General features: G+C 31.5%; 2 protein-coding genes and 1 long non-coding RNA gene across 4 annotated transcripts; 1 reads left to right on the forward strand and 2 right to left on the reverse strand.

The window, feature by feature from the left end:
- Positions 1 to 402: 402 nt before the first annotated feature.
- Positions 403 to 3,683, reverse strand: LOC11444117 (la-related protein 6C). The gene is made up of 10 exons (XM_003607991.4): positions 3,161 to 3,683; positions 2,359 to 2,440; positions 2,174 to 2,268; positions 2,023 to 2,094; positions 1,845 to 1,924; positions 1,660 to 1,738; positions 1,500 to 1,547; positions 1,326 to 1,394; positions 1,095 to 1,223; positions 403 to 893 (listed from the first exon to the last, which is right to left on the reverse strand). Exons 1-10 carry the CDS (start codon positions 3,476 to 3,478, stop codon positions 651 to 653), a joined length of 1,215 nt encoding a protein of 404 aa, XP_003608039.2. The 5' UTR covers positions 3,479 to 3,683; the 3' UTR covers positions 403 to 650.
- A 3,852-nt stretch (positions 3,684 to 7,535) lies between these two features.
- LOC112421247 (uncharacterized) lies at positions 7,536 to 11,195 on the forward strand. The gene is made up of 3 exons (XR_003011437.2): positions 7,536 to 7,807; positions 8,106 to 8,211; positions 10,809 to 11,195. It is a non-coding gene; the product is annotated as an uncharacterized lncRNA (long non-coding RNA).
- A 4,645-nt stretch (positions 11,196 to 15,840) lies between these two features.
- On the reverse strand, positions 15,841 to 19,063 carry LOC25493035 (myb family transcription factor EFM). Of its 2 annotated transcripts, none has more exons than XM_013601432.2 (5): positions 18,579 to 19,063; positions 18,153 to 18,424; positions 17,644 to 18,049; positions 16,952 to 17,025; positions 15,841 to 16,642 (listed from the first exon to the last, which is right to left on the reverse strand). In XM_013601432.2, the coding sequence occupies exons 1-5, from the start codon at positions 18,793 to 18,795 to the stop codon at positions 16,361 to 16,363; spliced, it is 1,251 nt and encodes a 416-aa protein (XP_013456886.1). In that variant the 5' UTR covers positions 18,796 to 19,063; the 3' UTR covers positions 15,841 to 16,360. The 2 variants fall into 2 exon arrangements, with proteins under 2 accessions (XP_013456886.1, XP_013456887.1); XM_013601433.2 differs by having other exon boundaries at positions 16,952 to 17,028.
- Between the last annotated feature and the right edge of the window lie 3,585 nt (positions 19,064 to 22,648).

Genomic DNA, 22,648 nt, shown 5'->3' on the forward strand with positions numbered 1-22,648 from the left:
TAAGGGGATGTAAGCTTGTATTTGAATGATGAGGGGTGGCTAGGATATTTATAATTCTGTATCTCTAGCTTTTTTGTTTGATTCTAGCACGAGTCGATGGTGTTTGAAAGACAATAACTCTGCCTTAATTTTTCCTTTATGTTATATACATTTTCAATTATGTATTGGCTTTCATGCAATTAAAATCCATTCAAGTTCCTCTCAACTTTTCCTTTCCTTTTGTTACCAATTGTTCTTTATTTTAGTTATCTCAGTCACTATCATTTTCTAGCATTTTTTTTTTAAGGTAATCATTTTCCCAGAAGAGAAGGTAAGATAAAGAAGGAGAGCATTAACTTCTAAGTCTCTTATTTAAACTCAACATTTTAGTGTACAAGAATAGTACTAGTAACTACTGATTTCTGACATAAAAATGGCATACCTCTAATTAAGTTGCATGCTAAGGCAGCATCATATAGGATTGCAGTCATTGTCATCAGGATCAGCCATAACATACAACACTATACACCTTGAATTATTACTAAATTGGTAAAATCTAAACAAATATCAGTTTGCTGCTTTTGAATACCCTGGTAATAAGAAAAACAAAACAAAAACTTCCTAAATTTCACTATAGAGCATAGGTAAAATTTTGGCTGGTACAATACCCATTACTCCTGAGGTGAAGTGGGAGAACTAATCGGTTTGCCTCGTCCGATGGCGAAACCTCTTGTTCCATCTGGCATTCTAGGGCCCTTTGCATTGGGTTTAGTCGACACTTCACCCAGGACAACACTGCTTGATGGAGATGGTGGGGCAAGTAGGCCACGTCCGGTATGGTTTTGAGTGCGTCCTCTTCCCTTTCCTCGACCTCTAGTCCATCCTTTCTTTGATCCGACTGAAGTTTCATCACCCTTCCAATATATCAAATACAAGACAATAGCCTCATGTCAGAACTTGTCATATTTATTCAATAGAAACCAATAGTAGCAAAAGTCCTCAATGCAATCATTTTCCAAAACAGAATGTTTATGAAAAATATCAATATTCATGATATCTATCATAATATCATATGCATGCTTAAAATTAAAATAAACCATAGCAATGACACTTACATTACTCTCAACACATAATTCAGTGTTGTTTGGATGAGAAGAATCTTCAGCAGTTTCAGAATGTAGATTCTCATCGTCATCAAGATAGCCATCGAATTCTGACTTTCTATTCTTCAAAACAGATTTTGGCTGCACAATTTACATTAAAGAAAATCCATGAATAAGATCATATGAAATTAAATATATACTATAGATGCACAATAGCATTGGTACTATAACAAATGTGCATACCGAGCATCTAAGCAGCAACCTTACTCGCATCCCTTTCCTCCAGTTCCTTTCATCGTTTAATTTCTCAACCTAATCAAATAAGTAAACAGATTCTCTGTTATTTTTGTAATAATTAATAATTAATAATTTAATCATACGCATCCTAAGCCTAAAGTTATTGAAGAGTTTACTCACAGCTTTGTCAGCAACATCCGATGATTCATACTCCACAAGTGCATGTAGCTTCATAATGGCAAGTAACAAATGGTAAGAAATCCTTCCAATGCAGGTATCATTTCTCTTCCTTAAATACCAAGACAACATAGTAATATGGTATATGCCATATTTTTTGTACCTTGTTACTGATGAGGAAATCACCTTTCGGGCGAGAAGAATTCGGTTCTTGGGGATGGCATATTCTGATTGTTTTGATGCTGTTCAAAGGTCATCCATCAATACATAAAACATTTTCAAAATGTAAGAAACTGCAAGAATGTGAAATTCATATAATTAAACAGAAGGTGCAGAGAGGAAATCCACCTCCCAACTACGCCAAATATTTTCTGAAGATTTTGATGGGAATGATCGTCAGGTAAATTCTCTGCCACAACAGTCCGAGACTGCAATACAAAACAAGTAATTTGCATTATTTATGCTACAATTAGAAGAAATTTAGTAATAATCCAAGGCACAAAAACAAACTATCCTGTTGCTTTACCATTAATTCCTCTTTCTCCTTTTCAGCGAAAGGATGTTTTCGTTTAACCTTCTTGCCATCAGCACTCAAAACCTTCAAACCATTTCATTTTTAGACAGAAAATTGAAGAAAATTAAAATAGTTACTTATTTGTTCCATCCACAATACTCACAAGTTTTGAAGAATGGCGAATAGCTTGTGTAAGCAGATGAATGTTGTTAACAAGTGACTTGATCTTTTTTGTGGAAGCAATCACAGTAATTGGAACTGTCAGAAAAACCAAAACCATTCAATGAAACTACGCCGAAATTCAAAGCCAGATCATTGTTTTGATAAACAACATCACAAAATCCTTACCATAACCTTCAGGATCCTTATTCATCTGTTTCTGGAAAGATTCATTTGCTAGCAAGCTCAGGTCACTGAACTGATACTCCACCTATTACATCCTCAATTATATGAGCATTTAGCAATGTAAATTTTACAAGTTACAATTAAGAACAAAAATTCATACCCCAAAAACACCCTTCATAACTGATTTTGCTATAAAAAAAACTGAACTAAACAAATTCATTCATAAATCAATATACGTGCAAAAATAAATCCATTTGGCACAATGTGGTTACTCAAAAATCTCATTTTGCTCACAATTTCACAACGCAAATCAACTTAATATCATTTCGCTCACAATTTCACAATGCAAATCAACTTAATCTGAAATTTGAATGGCCTTATTAACACACTCAAATTAACTTAATCTCATTTTGCGCACAATACATATCAACTTAATGTAAAATCCAAATCATCCAAGATTTATTAAGAAAGAAGATTACATCTATCCATCGAAAGAAAAGCATTTCGAACTATGAACCATATCAATGTCTCGAACACCTATCCGATACCAATACAGTTTCCATACGTACCTAAAGAATATCCGATAATATCATTTTTAACAAACTTTCACCGATACTTCTCGCATACATCATCAACATCTTCTTACTAATTAAAGACACAAAATTGCATGTTTTTTGTAACAAATTGTACGGTTTGATCACAATTTATTTTTATTGAAAGAAATCTTGATTATCATATATTAACTACTGATACATTTTTGTATTAATAAGCAATCACCAATGTAAACGTGAAAAGAGGGAAGAACCTGTTTAACAATCTTCTGTTGAAGGTCAGGGTTGAGCACATTCTTGGAACAATTGGGTTGCGAAACATTAGCATTAGGGATCAAACATGCAGAAGGATCTTGATCACCAACGTAGAACCAATCAGATTCACCAGAACCACCAAGAATCTGAAAGCAAGGATAGAAATAACCCGAAATCGGCATTTGAGAATGCGATCTCGGCACGAATTCAGGCGCTTGAACATTGAATTTGAAGCTTGAATTGCTTGTCTCTTGAACATGATCTTTTTCTTGATTCTTCTCATGATGAATCTTCTCTTCACGTTGTGCTTGTGCCATTGTTGTGCAGTTTTTTTTTTCTCTGTGTGTGATTGTGAGAAATGGTGTAACTAACTATTTCACAAGCTTAATAGTAACTAACTATTTTTGTGTAACTAACTATTTTTGTTTCTTTGTTTTTTTGGTATTGAATTTGAATCCATGTTTTGCGTTACCTCTTTCCTACACTTGTGGCTATTTTGACTAAATCTTTCAAGGTTATAAATAAATCTATTAAACTCCTTCATTTTCTAAAATCCCTCAAACCATGCTCATTCCACAAATTAAATGCTTCATTCCTTATTCTCATCAAGATAGAGTCAAAAATATTTTCATTTCATCCACGTGAGCTTAGCTCAGTTGATAGAAATATTGCATTTTATATGTAGGGGTCAGGGTTCGAACTCCGGACACTCCACTTCTCCATAATTATATTGTGTGAGTTCTAGCCACTAGGCTACTTAACAAAAAAAAAAAAAATCATTTCTAAATATTTAACTCATTTTCCTCGACCAATAATGCATTGGTCTAAGCGATTTGCGCTCCTTAAGTAAGTGGGCAAGTGTATGATCATTGACTCTTGTATACGGAAAAATATGGTTAGAAGTGGAAAATCCACCTAGTGTACTCCAGAGAATAAAGATTAGTCACTCTTGAACCGCCATGAAAGTTACATACCTAAAGTAATCCAAAAAAAATAATAACTCTTTTTCTTTAAATTGTAATTTTTTTTATGAGAAATGATATTTTGATATGAAAAGGTGACATCAACTTGAGTGGTTGAAGACTCCTAAAAAAAACTTGTAATATTGACGCAATTCTAATATGTGATTAGCTATCTATGGAAAAAAGGGTTAGGCTGTCCCATTCTGTCAATAACCCTTCTAAAAAGGGACAGAGCGAGGCGGGTCAATTAGAGATGTAAGGTTGGAAATCTCACCCCGCTATATTTTCTGGCAGACTAGCAGGTAGTGGGTTGACCCGTTAATTTTTTATTTTTTTTTAAAAAGTAATTAAAAACTTCACATAAATAATGTAAAAATATATAAATTTCTTTACGATATATATATATATATATATGGGTTTTGCTAGAAGCCATCCATGAAGGTGTCTTTTAGCAACCCACACCTCAAGTTGTGATTTTCACTTTTTAGTTATAACTTTGCTAAAAGACACCTTCATTAAAATTACTTGGTGTCTTTTAACAAATGCTTATAGAGTAACTTGCTAAAAGACACATTCATAAAATGTGTCTTCTAGCAAAACTCTATATATAGGGCGTTGTTGATTTACACCCACCTAAAAACACTAAGGTGTAAAAAAATTTTTAGAGGAAACACTAAGGTGTAAATTAGCGAGCTGAATCCACCTAAAAATCATTAAGCTATACTCACTTGATTATTTATTTACATCCACTTTCATCATTCGAAATATCGTTTCCTTAAAAGTTTGCATCACATGGTACTATTACATTTTTTTTTTAATTAAAAAAACAACAAAAAATTTCATTAAATATTTGATTTCCAAATTAATAATATCATTCACACTGGAACAACAATTCAACAACATGATTTAATTCATTAGAAACACTTTAATACCTCTACAGGAGGACCTTGAGAGAAAGAGGCGCATATATATATATATATATATATATATATATATATATATGGCTGTTAACTTACACTTAAAAACATTAAGGTGCAAGTTAGCAAGCTGCACCCACGTGTAATTTACTAAAACACTTTTTGTTTATATTCTAATCAATTTTAAATGAAAGGACAATTTTGTAACTAGTTTAAAAATATCCTTAAAAAAAGAAACAAAAAAGACAATGACATGCTTAAGGTACGAAACATGTAATAAAGACAAACTTTTAAGGAAACAATATTTAGAATGATGAAAATGAGTGTAAATTAGTGAAGGTTGTTAACTTGCACCTTAATAATACTTATAAAAATGAGTGTAAATAATCAAGTGGATGTAGGTTGCTAACTTGCACCTTAGTGTTTTTAGGTGGGTGTAATTTAGCAACCATATATATAATGACTACATAAAAAGATATGAAAATAATCATTCTTTTTTTTTTTTAATCAAAGAGGTCGGTAGTTGAGAGCTAACAAAACCCCCAAAATATATATAAAAAGAAACATAAGGAAACAAACAAAGGAGGAGATTAGGCCAATGCATAATATATGCAAGGTTCGGGGTTCAAACCTCGACCACCACCAAAATAAATAAAAAATTCTAAAAGTTGGCAAGCCAGACTTGTCGTGCAAGAAACTATCCTTAATAAACAAAGGAACATCAAAACAAATAGAAATTGATGAAAGAGATACAATATGATTGGCTAAAGCATCATCTACTTTATTTCCTTCTCTAAAATATGAAAATAATCATTCAAACATATAAATTACATCATCTAAACTACTATAATAAATCAATATGACATTCAAAATAAAAACTTCATGAGTTATGAATTAACCAACTCTCATAAATATTATAAATATGAGACTAAAATCATGAAGCAAAAGTAATAAAATTAATTTTTTTTCCACTATTGAAGGAGAAAATTGACTCTGAATTATATAAATAAAAAGAAGTGTCCCTAAAAAAAAGTAAAAAAAAGAGTTTCTTTTTAATACATAAACCTCACAGGTCAACCCGTCACCGTCTCGCTTTCTGGCAGCTTAGGCGGAGCATGCACCCTACCATTGTTAGGTTGAAAATCTAAACTCATCCCGCTAAAAAATGCACGTTAAACAGGTCAATCTAACGGATTCAACCCATTTTATCATCCCTAACTATAGATGGTTAATGTAATTAACAATCTGATATTTATTAAACATGCATTAATAAAATTAACCATGATTTTTTTTTTTGACAAAAAGTTAACCATGATTTTAAATGTCATTAACTATATTTTAAATTGTATGTGGATAAATATTCATATATACATACTCGAAATAAAAAAAATTGTATATATGTTAACTGTCCAAATTATGTTCAAACGTGTTCAAATATAAACATGATATTCGTTAGTCATTATTTGAGTTCAAATATACAATTGAAAAATTGTGATTCATATATACATACTCAAAATAAAAAAAAATGTATATATGTTAACCATCCAAATTATGTTTAAATGTGTTCAAATATAAACATGATATTCGTTAGTCATTATTTGAGGTCAAATATACAATTGAAAAATTGTGATTAATAATGTTTAAAATCATTGTTAGTTGTTTTCGAGTGAACGTTTAATGAGTTGTGACTCCTTATTATATTAATAAATTATTTATTGAACATAATTAATTATATCTAAACTACATTAATCGTCAAATTTGATGTTAAATTTTGTATGATAATAACACACTTCTTTTTTCATACTCTAAAACTTCCCCATCTTGCTCAAAAAAAAAAAAAAAAAACTTCCCCATCAATTTAATTTTCCAAAGAATTTATCGCACAGGTTTTTTTTAGGGGATCACAAAGTTAATTCATCAAAAATATAAAATAGTTATTAAGTCTTTCTTTTTTTCTTCAAAAAAAAAAGTCGTCCTTTTTTAATCTCATTTCGGTCCTTTTTAAGAAACAATATGATAATATTTTACAAAAGTCATTTGAAAATGTTTAAAATTGGAAAAATAACGATTGCCTTTTTTTGACCAAAAATAATATGACAACATTTTGCAAAAATCATTTGAAAATCTTTAAAATTGGAATAATAATAATTCTTTTTTTTTTTACCAAAAATAATATGACGACATTTTGAAAAAAAATCATTGGAAAATCTTTAAAATTGGAAAAATAATAATTGTCCTTTTTTCTTTACCTAAAATAATTGTGTCTTATAAAAATACAAATAAGCAATCAATTTATTTTTCAATATTTTTCTAAACTAACAATAATTTATAAATAGAGAGAAAAATAATAAGTAAGAATTTTAAAATATATTCCGTGTGAACATGAAGCAACCAATGAGAAACAACCTTTTAAGGAATTTTCCAATTTTGACATGAGATAACCAATGGGAAATGAGCTTTGACAAGTTTTCCTATTTGGGCATGAAGTAACCAATAGCACACAAAGGTTTGACGTGTTTTCCTTTTATTGTATGAAAGTCTCTTATAAAAGGGCCTAAATCTAACTTCAATCATGCATGTTCAAATTATTCAAACTAAAAATCATGTAAGCTCAAGGAGAAAGATGCAAGTTGATGAGGTGTATGAGGTTACGATAGCCTCTTTGATATGATCTTCGCCAAGCCTTTGAGTGTGCGAAAGAGAAGACCATCTTCAATCCATTCTACGATCCTAGGTTTTGTATCTTGCTCCTAACGGTTTTGATGAGGTATATACAACCTGATCAACTTAGTATAGGTTCTCATACTTCTCACTTTTGAGGAGAACGTAGAATAGGAATATGAAATTGTTGGTAAATTAAGAATAGAAATTGTGAAATAAAAGAATACACACAAATGTTTAACTCTTCATTTTGTTTGAGAGTATTTTATGTTTTAACCACAGTTTTATTGTTTAAATATTAATCTTGCCTAAAGATGGAGTTTTATGTTTAACTTGCTTTTAAAAACTCAATGAGATATTGTTATCTAACCCTCGTGGTGACTTCATTTTTTTTCTTCTTCTAGGAATCATCTCCTAATCAATGTACCTTTTGGAGGATGGATCAGAGTCGAGCCTAATAAATTTTGAATTGATTTTAAATGATTTATTCAAAGTTTGACACGTATTAAGGTAAAATTTCTATAAAATCTTCGCCACTTGAGAAAATAACTTTATACTACTCTCTCTTAAATACGAGGGTATTATACTCTCCCTATGTGTTACTCATGGACTCACTTACCCATCATATTAAGTCCACACACAACGACTTTTATGTGAAGGGCCTTGTGTGTGGGTTTACTATGATATGCAAGTGAGGTAATGAATTTCTCGTAAGAAGAGTGCTTCATTTTTAACTACTTTTTAGTGTCGTTGCCTCGTTGAGATTTCACGTTAAACATAGTTGAGTGAATAAATATAATCTTTTCTCCATCGGCATCAAAGACTTGATAAAGATTAGAATACACATAATACTATGAACTCATAGTTATTTGAGTATTCAATTAATCCAAAACCTTTAATCTTTATGATTAAATTTAGGTTAAAATGTGGTTTTGGGCCCTGTAGAATGACGATTTTGTGTTCTGGTCCATGCAAAAAAAAAACTTTTGAAATATGTCCCTACAAAAAAATTTGTTTTTTAAAAAGTCTCAAGGCCCACTTTTCTTGCTGATTTGGGAGGTTTTTGCTTTGGTGTCACGTGCTGATTGTACCCATTTGTACATGTGGTGCACACATGGCTTTTAACTTTTTTATATATCTTTTTAATAAAAATCATAAGGGAAAAATCATTTCTAACTTTCTTTATCTTCCTCTCCTCCTCTTCTTCATCTTCATCATATCTTCATACATTCATCATAAAAAAAAAAAAACACAATTTAAAAAAAAAAATTAAAATGATAATTTTGAAACATTCATCAAGCAAACACATAAATAAAAATTGAAAAAAACAACCAAAATCTTTTACTATGAAATACTGATGCAAAACAGCAAAGAGTAATTTCATCAAAATCCAAATCCATCCCCTCTAATGGTGTTTTCTGGTGAAGAAGAAGAGGTTGTTGCTCTTATGGGTAATGGTTCCGGGGAAGGTGACAGAATGACGCCCCTATTCCACAACTTCGATTTGCCTTCTTTGAAGTGGGGGAATCGATTTTCCCTCAAGTGTCAAGATTTTTGACAACGAAGATGATAAGTCGACAGAGTCACCACCAGAGAATAAGATGAGAAAAATGAGAATCGGAGGTGGTCATGATGAAATCGATGTTATGCGTGAAAGGTTGTTGGTTGATATGAAGTTTGAAGATGAAAAGATAAAATATGCGATTTTGAAGGAAAAAGAGATTGATGGTAGTGGCGATGGGGGAGAAGGGTCACCGGCAGTTAGAGAGAAGGTGTGGAATTTCAGAACAAGGAAAGATATGCTGGAAAGAGTGGAAAGAGATTGTTGAAGATTGATGAACATCATTCTAGATAGGAAAGAGAAAGGTTTCATTCCAACAACCTCTTTCCTCTCTCCCCAGCAAACCTTTCCTTGTCCTAAAATTCCATGCCTTCTCTCCCGCCTCTGATGACCTTTCTCCACCATCACCAGCACCACCATTCACTTGCTCCTTCATAATGGCATCTTTTATCTTTTCAGCTTCAACCTTCAGATCAAGCAGCAACCTTTCACACACATCATTGATCTCATCATCACCACCATCGATTATCAATCTGCTCATCTTATTCTTCGGTAACGACACCATCGACGGATCGTCGTCGTTGTCAGAAATCTTTTGACATTGAGGTAACGTTGATTCGCCCACTTCAAATAAGGTAAATTGAAGTTGTGAAAGTGAGCTTCATTCTTCCACTTTCACCTGAACCATACCCATAACAGCAACACCCTATAGTTCTTTCACTAGAAAAAAAAACCATTGGAGAGGATGGATTTGTCTTTTGAGGAAACAACTTTTTTCTCTTTTGCATCAATATTTCATGATAAAAGATTTTGGCATTTTTTCAATCTATTGTTTATGTGTTAGCTGATGAATGTTTCAAAATGATCATTTTAATTTATTTTTTAATTTTTTAATTTGGGTTTTTTATGATGAATGTATGAAGATATTATGAAGAAGAGGAGGAGGGAGGAAGATGAAGAAAGTTAGAAATTACTTTTCCCCTTTTTTAATTTTATCAAAAAGATTTATAAAATGCTATAAAATAGTTAAAACCGTCGTTCTAGAAGGACCAAAACATATTTTAGTCTCAAATTTATGTGTTCATGCTACAATTAAGGATTATGAAGTGTATCTATTGAGTTTACAAAAAAAAAAAATCTTCATTATATTTGCCACGTCGTTGTCTAATATATTTTCTAAATTGAAACATCTCAATTCTTAACATCTATATTAGATCATGGCTATGATTAGCGGCAAACTTTGGTGTTCAATTTTTATCTTTTTGATTGGTATATTACTCTTGGCTATGATTAGCACTCCTCTTTTACGGTTTTGATTTAATTCATTCACTTACCCAAAAATTTCACAATAGGTTTTTTATATTCTTTATGTTAAGAAATTACTCACAACAAGAAGTGTGTGGTTCAATAATATACTGTTGGATCATTTAAAAGAAGTTAAGGGTTCATATTTGTTGATAACAAAAGAGTAGCACCTATACTTTCACTCAACCCATATGCTCTTTTTGTTTTCACAACAAAACCTTCCATGTTCGTTCACTTGCAGGTTTATGGATGTTGTTTGGGAGAGAATATATGAATCTTGAAAGCGATTTTTGTGCAAGGAAAGCTATAGAAAACAATTACATTCATGACATGGACAAGACCGTTCATTCATTCATTCATTAGGTTTCAAATAGATGTCTTGGATGTTGGAACTTTTGTCTCTCCTTTCTCCACTGCATATCTAAATATGTTTTGGGATAGTTGTCTTTGCTTATTTTACTTTTGTATTCCATGAAATTGTTTTAGGATTTTTTTTTTTTTATTATCAATCCTTGACACTTGATTAGAAATAAATAGAGAAAAAAATATGACTAGGAGGAGGGAGATTGTGCAGGGAAGGATGTCATCGATGAGAATATAAGAGAACAACAAAGCATTTATTTATTCACGATTTTGGTAAAAATTAATAAATTAGATTTCTCGTGAATCCATGAATTTAATTAATACTAAATTTAATTAAAAAAAATTGAGTCCTATTTTCATCCTTTGAAAAATATACAAGTGTCATATCATTTAATTAGTCTTAAAAGTCTTAAAAATCTTTTGATGTCAAAAAATAAGCTAGTTGACAGATATTGTTATGATTTCACGGAGCAAGTAATTATGGAGAAGGAGAGTACTGATTGAAGCAAGGGATGCATATAAAAAAGATAATATTGAGTTAATTTTGTGTAGATATTATGATGCATCAAAAGTATTTTGTAAGATTCTGATGTATTTAATTCTATCTGACTGAATTATATTGTTAGCTAGGTTCTTCTAATTGTCCCTTATCTGATGGTAATTCATACAGGGACTAAGTTGAATCTCACTATTTCTCTCAAGGATTAAAATGGATCTTCGCTCAAAAAATTAAACAAATTTTCCAACGTACCCATGTCTATCCATCTATACTATATAAAAAAAATAAAGTAAATTATTTTACATTGAACGTCAATGTTTTACTTTCAAAATTTTCTGAAGCAAACCATTACGAGAAATAATGTCTAAAGTGGCACCTTTTTAGCAACATTGCTTTCATTTTGTGTTTTGTTGGATAAATTTTTAGTAGTGTTTTTTCAGTTTTATAATATTTATGTCATCTAAATTTCAATTTTAATATTTATTTGTATATTTCAAAATTTGGAAAAGAATTATGTTAGTATAACACCCAAACTCATTTTTAATAAAAATTACCAGAACAATGCGACTTAGAATGCAAACCAAATGTTACTTGAATCTTTTTTTATTAAAGACTTGAAAGGAAATGGCTATAAAAACATCACCTTATAAACATGGTGATTATGAAACTCATTATCATATATAAAACTATTTTGATATGGCTTTTACAAAGCCCGCGCCACAACAAATCCTGCAATGAACCAATCTAATCAAGATTCCTTCTCTTGTCAATAGGCTTGGAAATAGACTTCTCCATCACAAAAAAGTGCATTCTCAACCCCCAAAGAAAAATTTGTGCAACTTTTACAAGTATATCTTAAGGAACTCCTTGTTCCTAATTCCACAGTTGGAAACAATGGCAATGACATGAACCATCTTTAGCTAAATCCTCCAACTAAACTTCAACTTGGTTATTTCAGCAACCAACAAATGAAACAACTGAATCAACCGTTGGATTTTAAGGATTAACCTTAATCAATAATTAAAATAATAAAATATTAACTCTTAATTAATTCTAATTATAATATTGCACTAAATAAAATGATATTTATTAATGAGTTGTAATTTGAAACAGATTGTGATGGTTTTGACCGTTTCTCATACTGTCAGTTAAAATCCAATTAGTTGAGGTTAAACCTTTCATTTCATGGTGTTTCTTAGTTTCGTTTGAAGTGGAAAAAGTAATTTTCGAATAATAAAAAGGAGAAGTTTTTTGACGAAAAATAAAGAGGATAAGTGTTGATTAAAATACAAATCTTATCTCCTTTTCAGGCTTTCATTTTTATGATTTTACGTTCTCACACGAGATCTTAGTCAACGATCTGACAATGAAAGCATAGCCTGATTGAGATTTGAATATTTAATTACAGTCCATAAATATGATTATGATTTTGCATCACTCTCCTAAATATTTGGCAAGATATATTTCATGTTTCTTTATTGTTTGGATTACCATCACGTAGTTTTCATTTGTTCAGTTCAACCGCTTAATACTTTATGGGTGTGTTTGTTTCAAGTTATAATTGTTGATTCCCGGAAATAAAATGATAGGAATGTATATGTCTATGTTTGTTACAAGTTTACTAAATTTTATTCCAGGGTATAAAATGTTCCTGGGAATAGAAAAAATTTCCCAAGAAAAATGGTGGGAATAAAGTTCCCATGGAGATGGGAATAAATTCATAAATAGTTTTCCTATTATAATCCCTATTTTTATGGTTCCTTGGAATATTATAAAGCTAACCAAACATATTTTTTCTAAATTCCTTGGAATAAAATTCCCATCTTTATATTCCAAGGAATGTTAGCTTTTACAAGTCAATAAGTCATTTCTTTTGTAAAAAGAAACAAAAAAGTCATTTATATCCGTCTCCAAAAGAAATAAGAAAAAACCATTTCTATGCGTCTATCCGCAAGATTTAGCCTTTAGTATGACCTATAAAAGAAAACAAAAGGAAGGGGGAAGAGGAAGAGAATGATGTATAGATGGATGGATGTTGAATAACCCCTAATTTAAAAGAAAGGATTTTACAATCTCATCGGTCAATTATTTTGTATATACAACTGTTGGTGGATGTAGATGCAGTGAGTACAATATAGAAACTAGGGTTTAGACTGTTTATGTAATGCTTTGAGAATGATCTCAAGCGAGGTATTTATAGTCCTTTGTGAGCTTGTTTTTGCGTGACTTAAGCCCCAAGCAAGATGGGTCTTAAGACATTTTACTAAACTCCAGATGCTTCTAGAACCTAGTTGAGGCGGCGCATCTTGGAGGATGCGTCCTGGCCTCAAGAGCCCTTTTGAAGGGCGCCTGAACCTTTCTAGATGGCAGTCAAGCCCTAAGGAATATATTGACGGTCCACAGCCCCCAAAGCACAAGTTGTGGGGACAAGGCGAAGTGATTAATCTATGAGGTTGATTATTTGTATGAGCTATCTGCCCTTAATTTTAGACTCTTGCTACGGGGCGGTGTCCTTCGGGGGGAACACGTCCAGGCTTCAGAGAGCCTTTTGGGGGGCCACATGAGCTTTTCTAGAGAGTGTTTGATCCTTTAGGAATATATTGACGGTCCAATGAATTATGTTTATTATTCGATCATGCTGGTAGAGATCATAAAATCAATAGCAATAAGTCTCGTTTGAATTAAAAGGCTCGTGCACGTAACATTTAAAAATAAAAGCACATATAACACAACTAAAATAAGAGACTCAATTGATTTTCCAATAAATCTCCACAAGCAGAAGATTTGACTGAGATTTTGAAGATGAAAAATTGCTCTTCAACTATCAATAGGTTTAGCTAGTGCATTTATAACACGACTAGAATAACCCTCATTTTATATTTATCCTTCTTTTGAATCCTAAAAAACTTATTTGCTCAATCCCGCATGAGCATAGAGCCCATTGTTGTCTTAGGTTCTTGGAAAGTTTGAATCTCAATGACTAAGAATTAACGATTGACACAACAATAAACTATAGACTATCTCTATTCCAAAATTTTCAAATCTAATATCTATTTGGTACCCCTCAACTCACCAAAAGAGTTGTCCAAGCCCCCTCCTTGAGACAATCTCATCATCAATCAATTAAAGATTAAATTATACTAAAGGAACAAACATGTCCCATGTTCATCATCATATTGACAAGATTCTCAACAAATTATACACATAGCAAACATGAACAACACATACAAATTTTAGCTAGATTTTGGAAACCAAACAAAATACAAATTAGTCCAAAAATATAATAGTAACTTTTGATGTCTTGGTGGGTGGTGGTTGGCTTTTTGGCCAAACCCATTTTGACGCGTAGAATAATTGGTGGCATTTTCTTGTTCCATTCAAATTCATGCCATGATGGAAAACTACTAACCAGTTGGCTAGTCTTTGAAAGAATCTTTCTTAAGGTATAATTTCTAGGTGGGTCATGACTTGGTAGATGCTTTACATAAATGTAAGGTATTATTTTAATAAAATAAAAATTACCTGCCATGTGATTTTCTATTCTTCATGTTTACAAACAGATGTAACATATAGAATATATTGTCAAGATTTTACGAAATTGGACCAAATATTTAAATTGTGGTAGTTGGTTGGGATAAGCTGAACCTGGTTTTAGAAGATATATAGAATTAAAGATAACAAAGAGAGATTCTATCATTTGCATTTCACCAAACAAACAACGTGTCTCATAATTATTATAAATGAATATATCACTGTGGGCTCCTTCATTATTTTGTTTGCAAGATTCTCCACTACAATTTTGCTTGGAGAAAGTGACTTTTTTGTCATGCTTGAATCTTGAATGGGTAAGTAAATAGCTGGTTTTTTTTTTTTTTTTTTTCACCCTTTAGGGTTACGTAAAAGGACAAAATGATGTTTAAATTTCAAACTTTTGACTAAGTAATAGTGAATGCAATCATATTTTATTGGAAATTTTCAATTAGAAAAAGCATCCAATTTCCATTCTAAATTGATCAGTAGTATAGTTATAAACAATTGACAATTTCCTTCCTGGATTATACCCCCAAATTATGTTGATTCTCCATTATAGATGAAGATTGTAACATCTTCTATTCTTTAAGAAAGGAAAAAAAAATACATTATCATCTTTAGTTCTAAGTAGTTGGTGAAAAAAGCTACTGAAATCAGTGAAAATAAAATTTCCAGAATTTTGCTATAGAAATTTCATAATTTTAACAAATTATCATCGTCGAAGATCATCAATTTCACAAGTGATAGATAGAGTAGGATTAAGAGAAGATAATGGATCCTCTACGGTTGTAGTATGAAGTTCCTACTATGAGAACCGATACTCTTTCTAAATCAAACAGTCCCTACAAGGCTACAACCCTACAATGAAGAAAGGTAAGAGTGACAGATTTTGCCCTTAAAGGCCTTTTTTTTGACAGATTACAACGAGAGCCAGAGCACAAAATGGAAATAACATAAATGTTTCCTGTTCAGTGTCTTTGAGAAAAAACCACGACAGGAAAACACAAAGGTAATCTAGAAAAAGAGTGATTAATCATGACAAGACATCTCTGAAATTTGTGAAGTGGTTTATATGTGTAAATAATACTGTAAGAGACTAACATCCACAAAAACATAACATTGGACTAATAATATCTCTTCTGGGGCATTCACTTGTGACAAAAACAAATGAAAGAATTATTATAGATAAAAATGACCTGATTCTTATCGTGGAATGTAGGATTAATAAAATTATAATTCATAGTCTCAAATCAAATCTCTAGTATAAAAGTCAAGATAAACCTTCAAAAAATTCCAATAGCCTCTTCTATGTATTCATGTATTATTCTCATTGTATGTAGTTGTAAAACTCCTCCCATGTATACTTTTATCTGCAAAATTCATGGTGGAGAGAGTATATCCTATACACCAACTTTTCCATGTCTGTGAATATGACTTTTCCAGCTATAACTCTCGGATTTTTCATCATCGTCATCTTCCATGCTATCACCTTCAGTTGGTGATGTCCCTCCCCGGGATCCTGTAGCTAAATGAAGTGGACTCTGTGGAGAACCAGACGCCGTACTGCTACCTTTGGAAGAGTCATTGTAATGTTCTTGAGGCATCCATAAACCTCCAAGAACTACAACAGACTGATCAGTACCACTTGCAGCTGGAACTCTCCGCGTATGAAGTCGGTATTTCTGCAATAATAATCAAGAATCATATGTCAAACATCCAATTCAAACTTGATAACACAACCAAATCTCAATCCTACATGCCTCATAACCAGATACCATGAATGCACATACAATATGATACTCATCATAATCATAAATACCATCTAGTATACCTCGTTTATATCTGCGACTGAGGATACTTTGATAGCAACATAACATAATTAATACTGTATTAAATTTACTATATCATAACCATCATCAAACACCTAGTAACTAAGCTTAATAAAGCATGCAGTTAAGAGGAGAAAAATAAAAAGAATACTAAAAACTTACTTGCAAATGGCTCTTCACTTCATCATTAGTCAGGCCATCAACTTGCATGAGTTCTCTAATTTGCTTTGGAGTTGCTGCTGCAGTTAAAACAGTTAATTAGACAAATGAACCAAACAAGATGTAATGTTATTACAGCATACCAAAATTATGTATGCAAAATGCGAAGGCATACCAAGACTATGTATGCAAAATGCAAAGGCAAATCATTTGGGCTTGATAGACCTACATGTTTTATGGTCTTAACCTTCCGATTCTTAAGGAAAGGAGGGCCGGCTAATCCATAGTTTGGTTGGGAGGTTATTAATCTGATCAAGGATTGTTCCGGCCAAGATTTGAATTCGGGATAGACCTACAAATTGATTTGTCTATACATAACACTCCTATTTGTCTCCTGGCTGATCTAAATTTAAGCAATCCCCAACTTTACCCGTGAACTAAACAGAACAAACATTTTATTTAAAATTTCACATCAACACAACTTCAAGCATCAAATCCTTAAATGTTTAAGACTAGCATTCAGTTTCAGCACATCCATCAATTCACTAATCTATAACATTTCCAAATTGGTCAAAATTGAGTGTTTTGAAACCTCACAGCACAATTACATAAGATATTAAATATAAGTACATTTCTAATTTAAGAAAGTGAGACATATGCTACATCACAAAAACAGTAAAGTTTCAAATTCATACCTTGAGAACCTCCAAGCTTCTGCAACGCATTAACAAATCTCCGGTGCAATTCCGGTGACCAGCATCTCCTCTGTTTCCTAGAAGTCTGCTGCGGCTGAAGCGGCGCAGCACGCAAACTCGGCTGCACGGTAGGAGGAGACGACGACGAAACTGCCCTGTTAGAACTGCTTCTTGATCCCCTCGAACCAAATCCTTCTCTCAAACTCTTCACCTCAGGAGTCAGAAAAGAGAGCCTATTCCTAACAGGTTCTTCCTTCTCTTCTTTAGGCGCTGATAATGTCACTGTTGTCACAGGAACAGAAGAATACGCTGAAAAAGGCATAAAAGCACTTCCTCCATTTCTATTACTACTACAAGATTGAAAAAGGTCTTCAGCTACAGTCACAGATTGTCCTTCCTCCCTTTTCTGTAATCACCAAACAAAAACAAAACCCTCATTAAGATTATTGTTGCAAGTTTTTCTTGTTTAATTTTTAGGAATAAACAATAGTGTTCCTTTTTTTTAGTACCTTGGTTGTTTCTAATTTATTAAGTTTATGATGATGATGATGATCAGAGACATTATTATTAGAAGTTGTTGTGTTGTTATTCCATAACTGAACAGAACTCATCCAATTCTTCTTATCTTTGCTGCATTCATTGTTGTTGTTCTTGTCTCTATCATTATTTTTATTCTCTTCACTTTGATCAATCTCTTTCTTCAAAGGAATAAACTCTTCCAAAACTGGCACAGAATTTTTACTTGTACATTTTTCCAATTCCTCCTTCAAAACCAAAATTGCTGCAAAAAAAAAAAAAACAAAATAAACCCATTAGCCCCATTGAATCAAAAACTACAAAAGTTGTTAACTTTATTAAAAACCCAGATAAAAAATTGAAAAGGGTATCATAAAAAATAGAAAAAAACGAAGATGATATTGGAAAGGAATACGAACCGTCGTTTAAGAGGAGCATGGAGAGAGGTAGTTCACGTTTGAAAGCATCGATCTTATTGAGTTCATCTTCGAGTCTGGAGAGGAAATCATGGAGTTTAGAGAGTTTATCGGAGGTGGTTTGGATTGTGGAAAGGTGAAAGAGGAAATTAGCGATGGTTTTGGGAACGAAAGTTGGTCTTAAATCTAAACTAAGTTCTGCAGGAACAACACAACCCATTGGATCTTATTATGATGAATAGATTTGGATCGTTGAAGAAGAAGAAGAAGAAGAAGAAGAAGAAGATTCTTGTTGAGGAGTTAAAAGGGAAATAGTGAGAAGAAGATGTGATGGGATTTATATAAAATGAGGAGAGTGAGATTATTATTATTATTATTGTTGTTGTTATGAAATGAATTAATAATAATATAGATAGATAAGAATAATAATAATAATGTAATGTAATAAGAAGAAAGAAGTGGATTAGATGTGAATGTGAAATTAAGGATGCGGAGATTCTTCTTTATTTATTTATTTGTGCAGAAGAAGAAGAAGAGATTGAGAGAGAAAGCAACGACGAATGAGGATTTGTGAGTCACTTTCGGCTCATCGCGTATTTAATCCAACTTTCACTGCTTTATCACTTCAAAACCTTATTTGAGGAGGGTAATAATGTTATAGTAAATCATATTATTTTTATATGGAACTAGTTACAAACCCGTGTTCGCACGGGTTCAATAACGTATTCGATAAAAAAAAAATTTGAAAGAAGAGATGTTAAAACGACGGAACATTGTGATTCATCATAAAATATGTATGAGCTGATTAAGAGAACATATAATCAGTTTATGAGATTAGGAATTGATATAATATTTAGGATGAAAACTATTGGAACCAATAAAGGAATCAATGATGTGTGAATTTACATATTATCCAAAATTATAAAAAAGAGTTTTGTTGTAATACCCATATTTACATCAAATGAAATCAAGCAAAGAAGTAGCATTAGTGAGTGAAGATAATCTGGTCTAGGATTAAAGTTAAGGTGATATGTTGAAAGTGTGGATCATGAACACCAAATCTTTATTTGGAAACGACTTGAACGTGCATATTTTTAGGTGGCTTCTCTAGATAAAAAATTAACTTATCACCTACCTCTAACATATGTTATCGGCAAAATTTGAACCATTGGCCGCCTAAGTATTTTTTATAACTTGCTCTCTTTGTCGTTATCAAGCGACACTTATACCTTTTTTGAACTTGTTTGTCGATGAGTGTGATTGTTTTCCGTGTTTCTTTTAGAAATGTCATTGATATCTCATTTTAGAAGTGCTAGGTACAAAACAAATTGCAGTGTTAATTAGAAGTTATATATATGTACATTTCTAAAACATTTACCAAAGCATTGTAAAGATTTACTGTAGGAAAATAGCATGTTTTATTTTTCTCAAGAGATTAGGAAAACAACATTACAATTAACATGATACTAATTGGAACCAATGAAGGAACCAACAATGTACAGATTAACGTTACATAATAGTTAGATTTATAAAAGAGATTGCAAGTTTCATAGATTAACCAAAAAGGAATTTTTGCCAATACTTACATCAGACAAAATGAAAAGAACAAATGACATCCCAAAGTCAAGATAGTTTACGACTATAGTCCAAAGCGATACATCAAAATAGTAGAAGTTAAAATAGTTCAACAACAAAGATCTACTTTGGAACAACTCGAATTTACCACCTTCTTCCATCACTCGTTATCTGTGACTTTTCAAGATCAAAGATGAGCTTACCACCTTCTTCCATCACTCGTTATCTGCAGAAATTGAACCACTGCCCACCCAAGTAATTTTCATAGCTTGCTCTATCGGCGGTAATGAGATGACAGTTATACTGTCTCTGTGTCTGGTTATCAATGAGAGTGATTGTTTTGCGCTTTCCTTTCATAATTGTTCTTGACACGTCGTTTGGGAAATGCTAAACAGGAAAATAACTGCAATATTAGTCTAATGCATATTTACATGGATAAGATGTATGCGAATATAGTTACATATAATTTATAAAATAAAGGTAGCATAACTGATTTTAAGCTAAAGAAAATGTAACATGACTTCTAATTTATCATCATATTATCTTCCTATAAAGTCTAGATAAATACATGCATGTACAATATATGCACCCCGTTGACCAATTAACATTGTTGAAACAAATGGAAAATTAAGCATCACTTCCGCATGTGCATATATAGCCAGCACCATTTGACATTGATGTCTTCGAACATTTGGTACAACTCTCATAATACAATCCAAACTGGTTATGATTGAATTTAGTTGTTTTCCAAATAGTGATGCAGTATGTTTCCTAACACAAATTATGCACATGAAATAAAGAATAATGCAATATATATTTTTAATTTGTGCGTAAAAAAACTCAAAGCATGTTTGTGCATAAAAAAAAGCAGACATTGACTAAGTTTATAAATTCAGCAATTGCCCTAACATGTGACTGTTAGGAAAAATCGTTGTACGAAGTACGTTGAGAAGAAGTCGAACTCTGACTTAAGTTTTAACTGAAGTTTGACTCTGAGCTTGAGAAGTGTTAAACTCATGACAACAATTCAAGAAACATGGTCAAAAAACAATCAAATCGGATTGTGAAATAATAAGTTACTCTAACACTGTATTGTGAAATCATAATGCAAACTTGCTAAGTCTTAAACTTCTCAACAACCAGATGATGTAGGTTGATGAGCAACCTCGAACCTGACCAATTGTTACATATATTTGGGTTGTCATTGACTACAAAATGGAAGCAAGGAACTCGAGGTAAATAGATGGTAAATGATAAAGCTACGGAGTATTTTTCCCATAGTGTTACATCAACTATATTCCCACTACATAAGGAAAGACATTTTTCGGGTCATTATCAAACTTATACAAAATTCTATCATCTGATGTCTATAAAATAGAAAATAATACATTTTCTATTTAGCAATATTTAGTTTTTTTGAATAAGAAAAAGATATGCATAGTTTGTTACGATACAAAGGTGCAATATATATATAAAAGATAAGTATAATTTTTTTAGGTATTTATACCTTTTATGTGTATATATATATATAACATAAGCATAATTTTTTTAGGCATCTATACCTTTTTTGAAGAAAAGACATCTACAATTTTACTTTTAATTAAAATCAAAATTTTATAAAAATTATACGCATTAGCGTAACAAAAAAAGACACACATAAAGTATTACTCTAAACACTAATATGTGTGTCTGTATATTTGCGAGGTTGAAGAAAGAAAAAAAAAATATTCAGTATCATTAAATGATAGCGTAAATAAAAATATTTGTGAGGTTGTTATAATTAAACGATATTTAAATTAAATATATAAGTGATAAAAAGATAATAAAATTTCTTTGAAAAAAAGGTAATAAAATTAAATGGAACCTCCTTTAAAAAATTAAATGGAACGGCTAAAAAAATTAAATGGAAGAAAAAAAAACATATTGAAATATAATATTTGAAAATAAAAGAAAAGGTTCCCAACGTGAATTGAAGAGAGATGATTGTGAAATAAATTGTTGAGAAATAGTTTTTTGAAGTAGCATTCAACAACTTTTGGCCAAAGCTCATTCCATTCAATTTTATGCATTAAAAAAAGTACCTTTTTTAGTAAGTACTTAATTGATATTGTACTTGGCCTAACTTCTTCTTAAAAATGTAGAGAAGTTGAAGAGAAAAAAAAATGGGTCAAACGGTATCTTAATTTCCCACAACGGTAGTGTAGAAGCAATTGAATTTGTGAGAAAAAAATTAGAAAATAGATAAAAAATAAAAAAATTGGAAAATAGTCAAAAGTTTTTAAAAATATGAAAATTGAAAAATAGTTAATAAAAATCGGTGAGGTAGCACTCAACCAAGCAATACTAAAAAAAATTATATGCATTAGCGTAACAAAAAACAGACAGACGGGCATAAAATATTAATTTAAACGTTAATGTGTGTGTATATATTCGCGAGGTTGAAGAAAGAAAATAAAAATATTTGGTATCATTAAATGACAACGTGAATAAAAATATTT

The sequence above is a fragment of the Medicago truncatula genome, chromosome 4 (assembly GCF_003473485.1).
Source record: "Medicago truncatula cultivar Jemalong A17 chromosome 4, MtrunA17r5.0-ANR, whole genome shotgun sequence".
Classification (NCBI taxonomy): Eukaryota; Viridiplantae; Streptophyta; class Magnoliopsida; order Fabales; family Fabaceae; genus Medicago; species Medicago truncatula.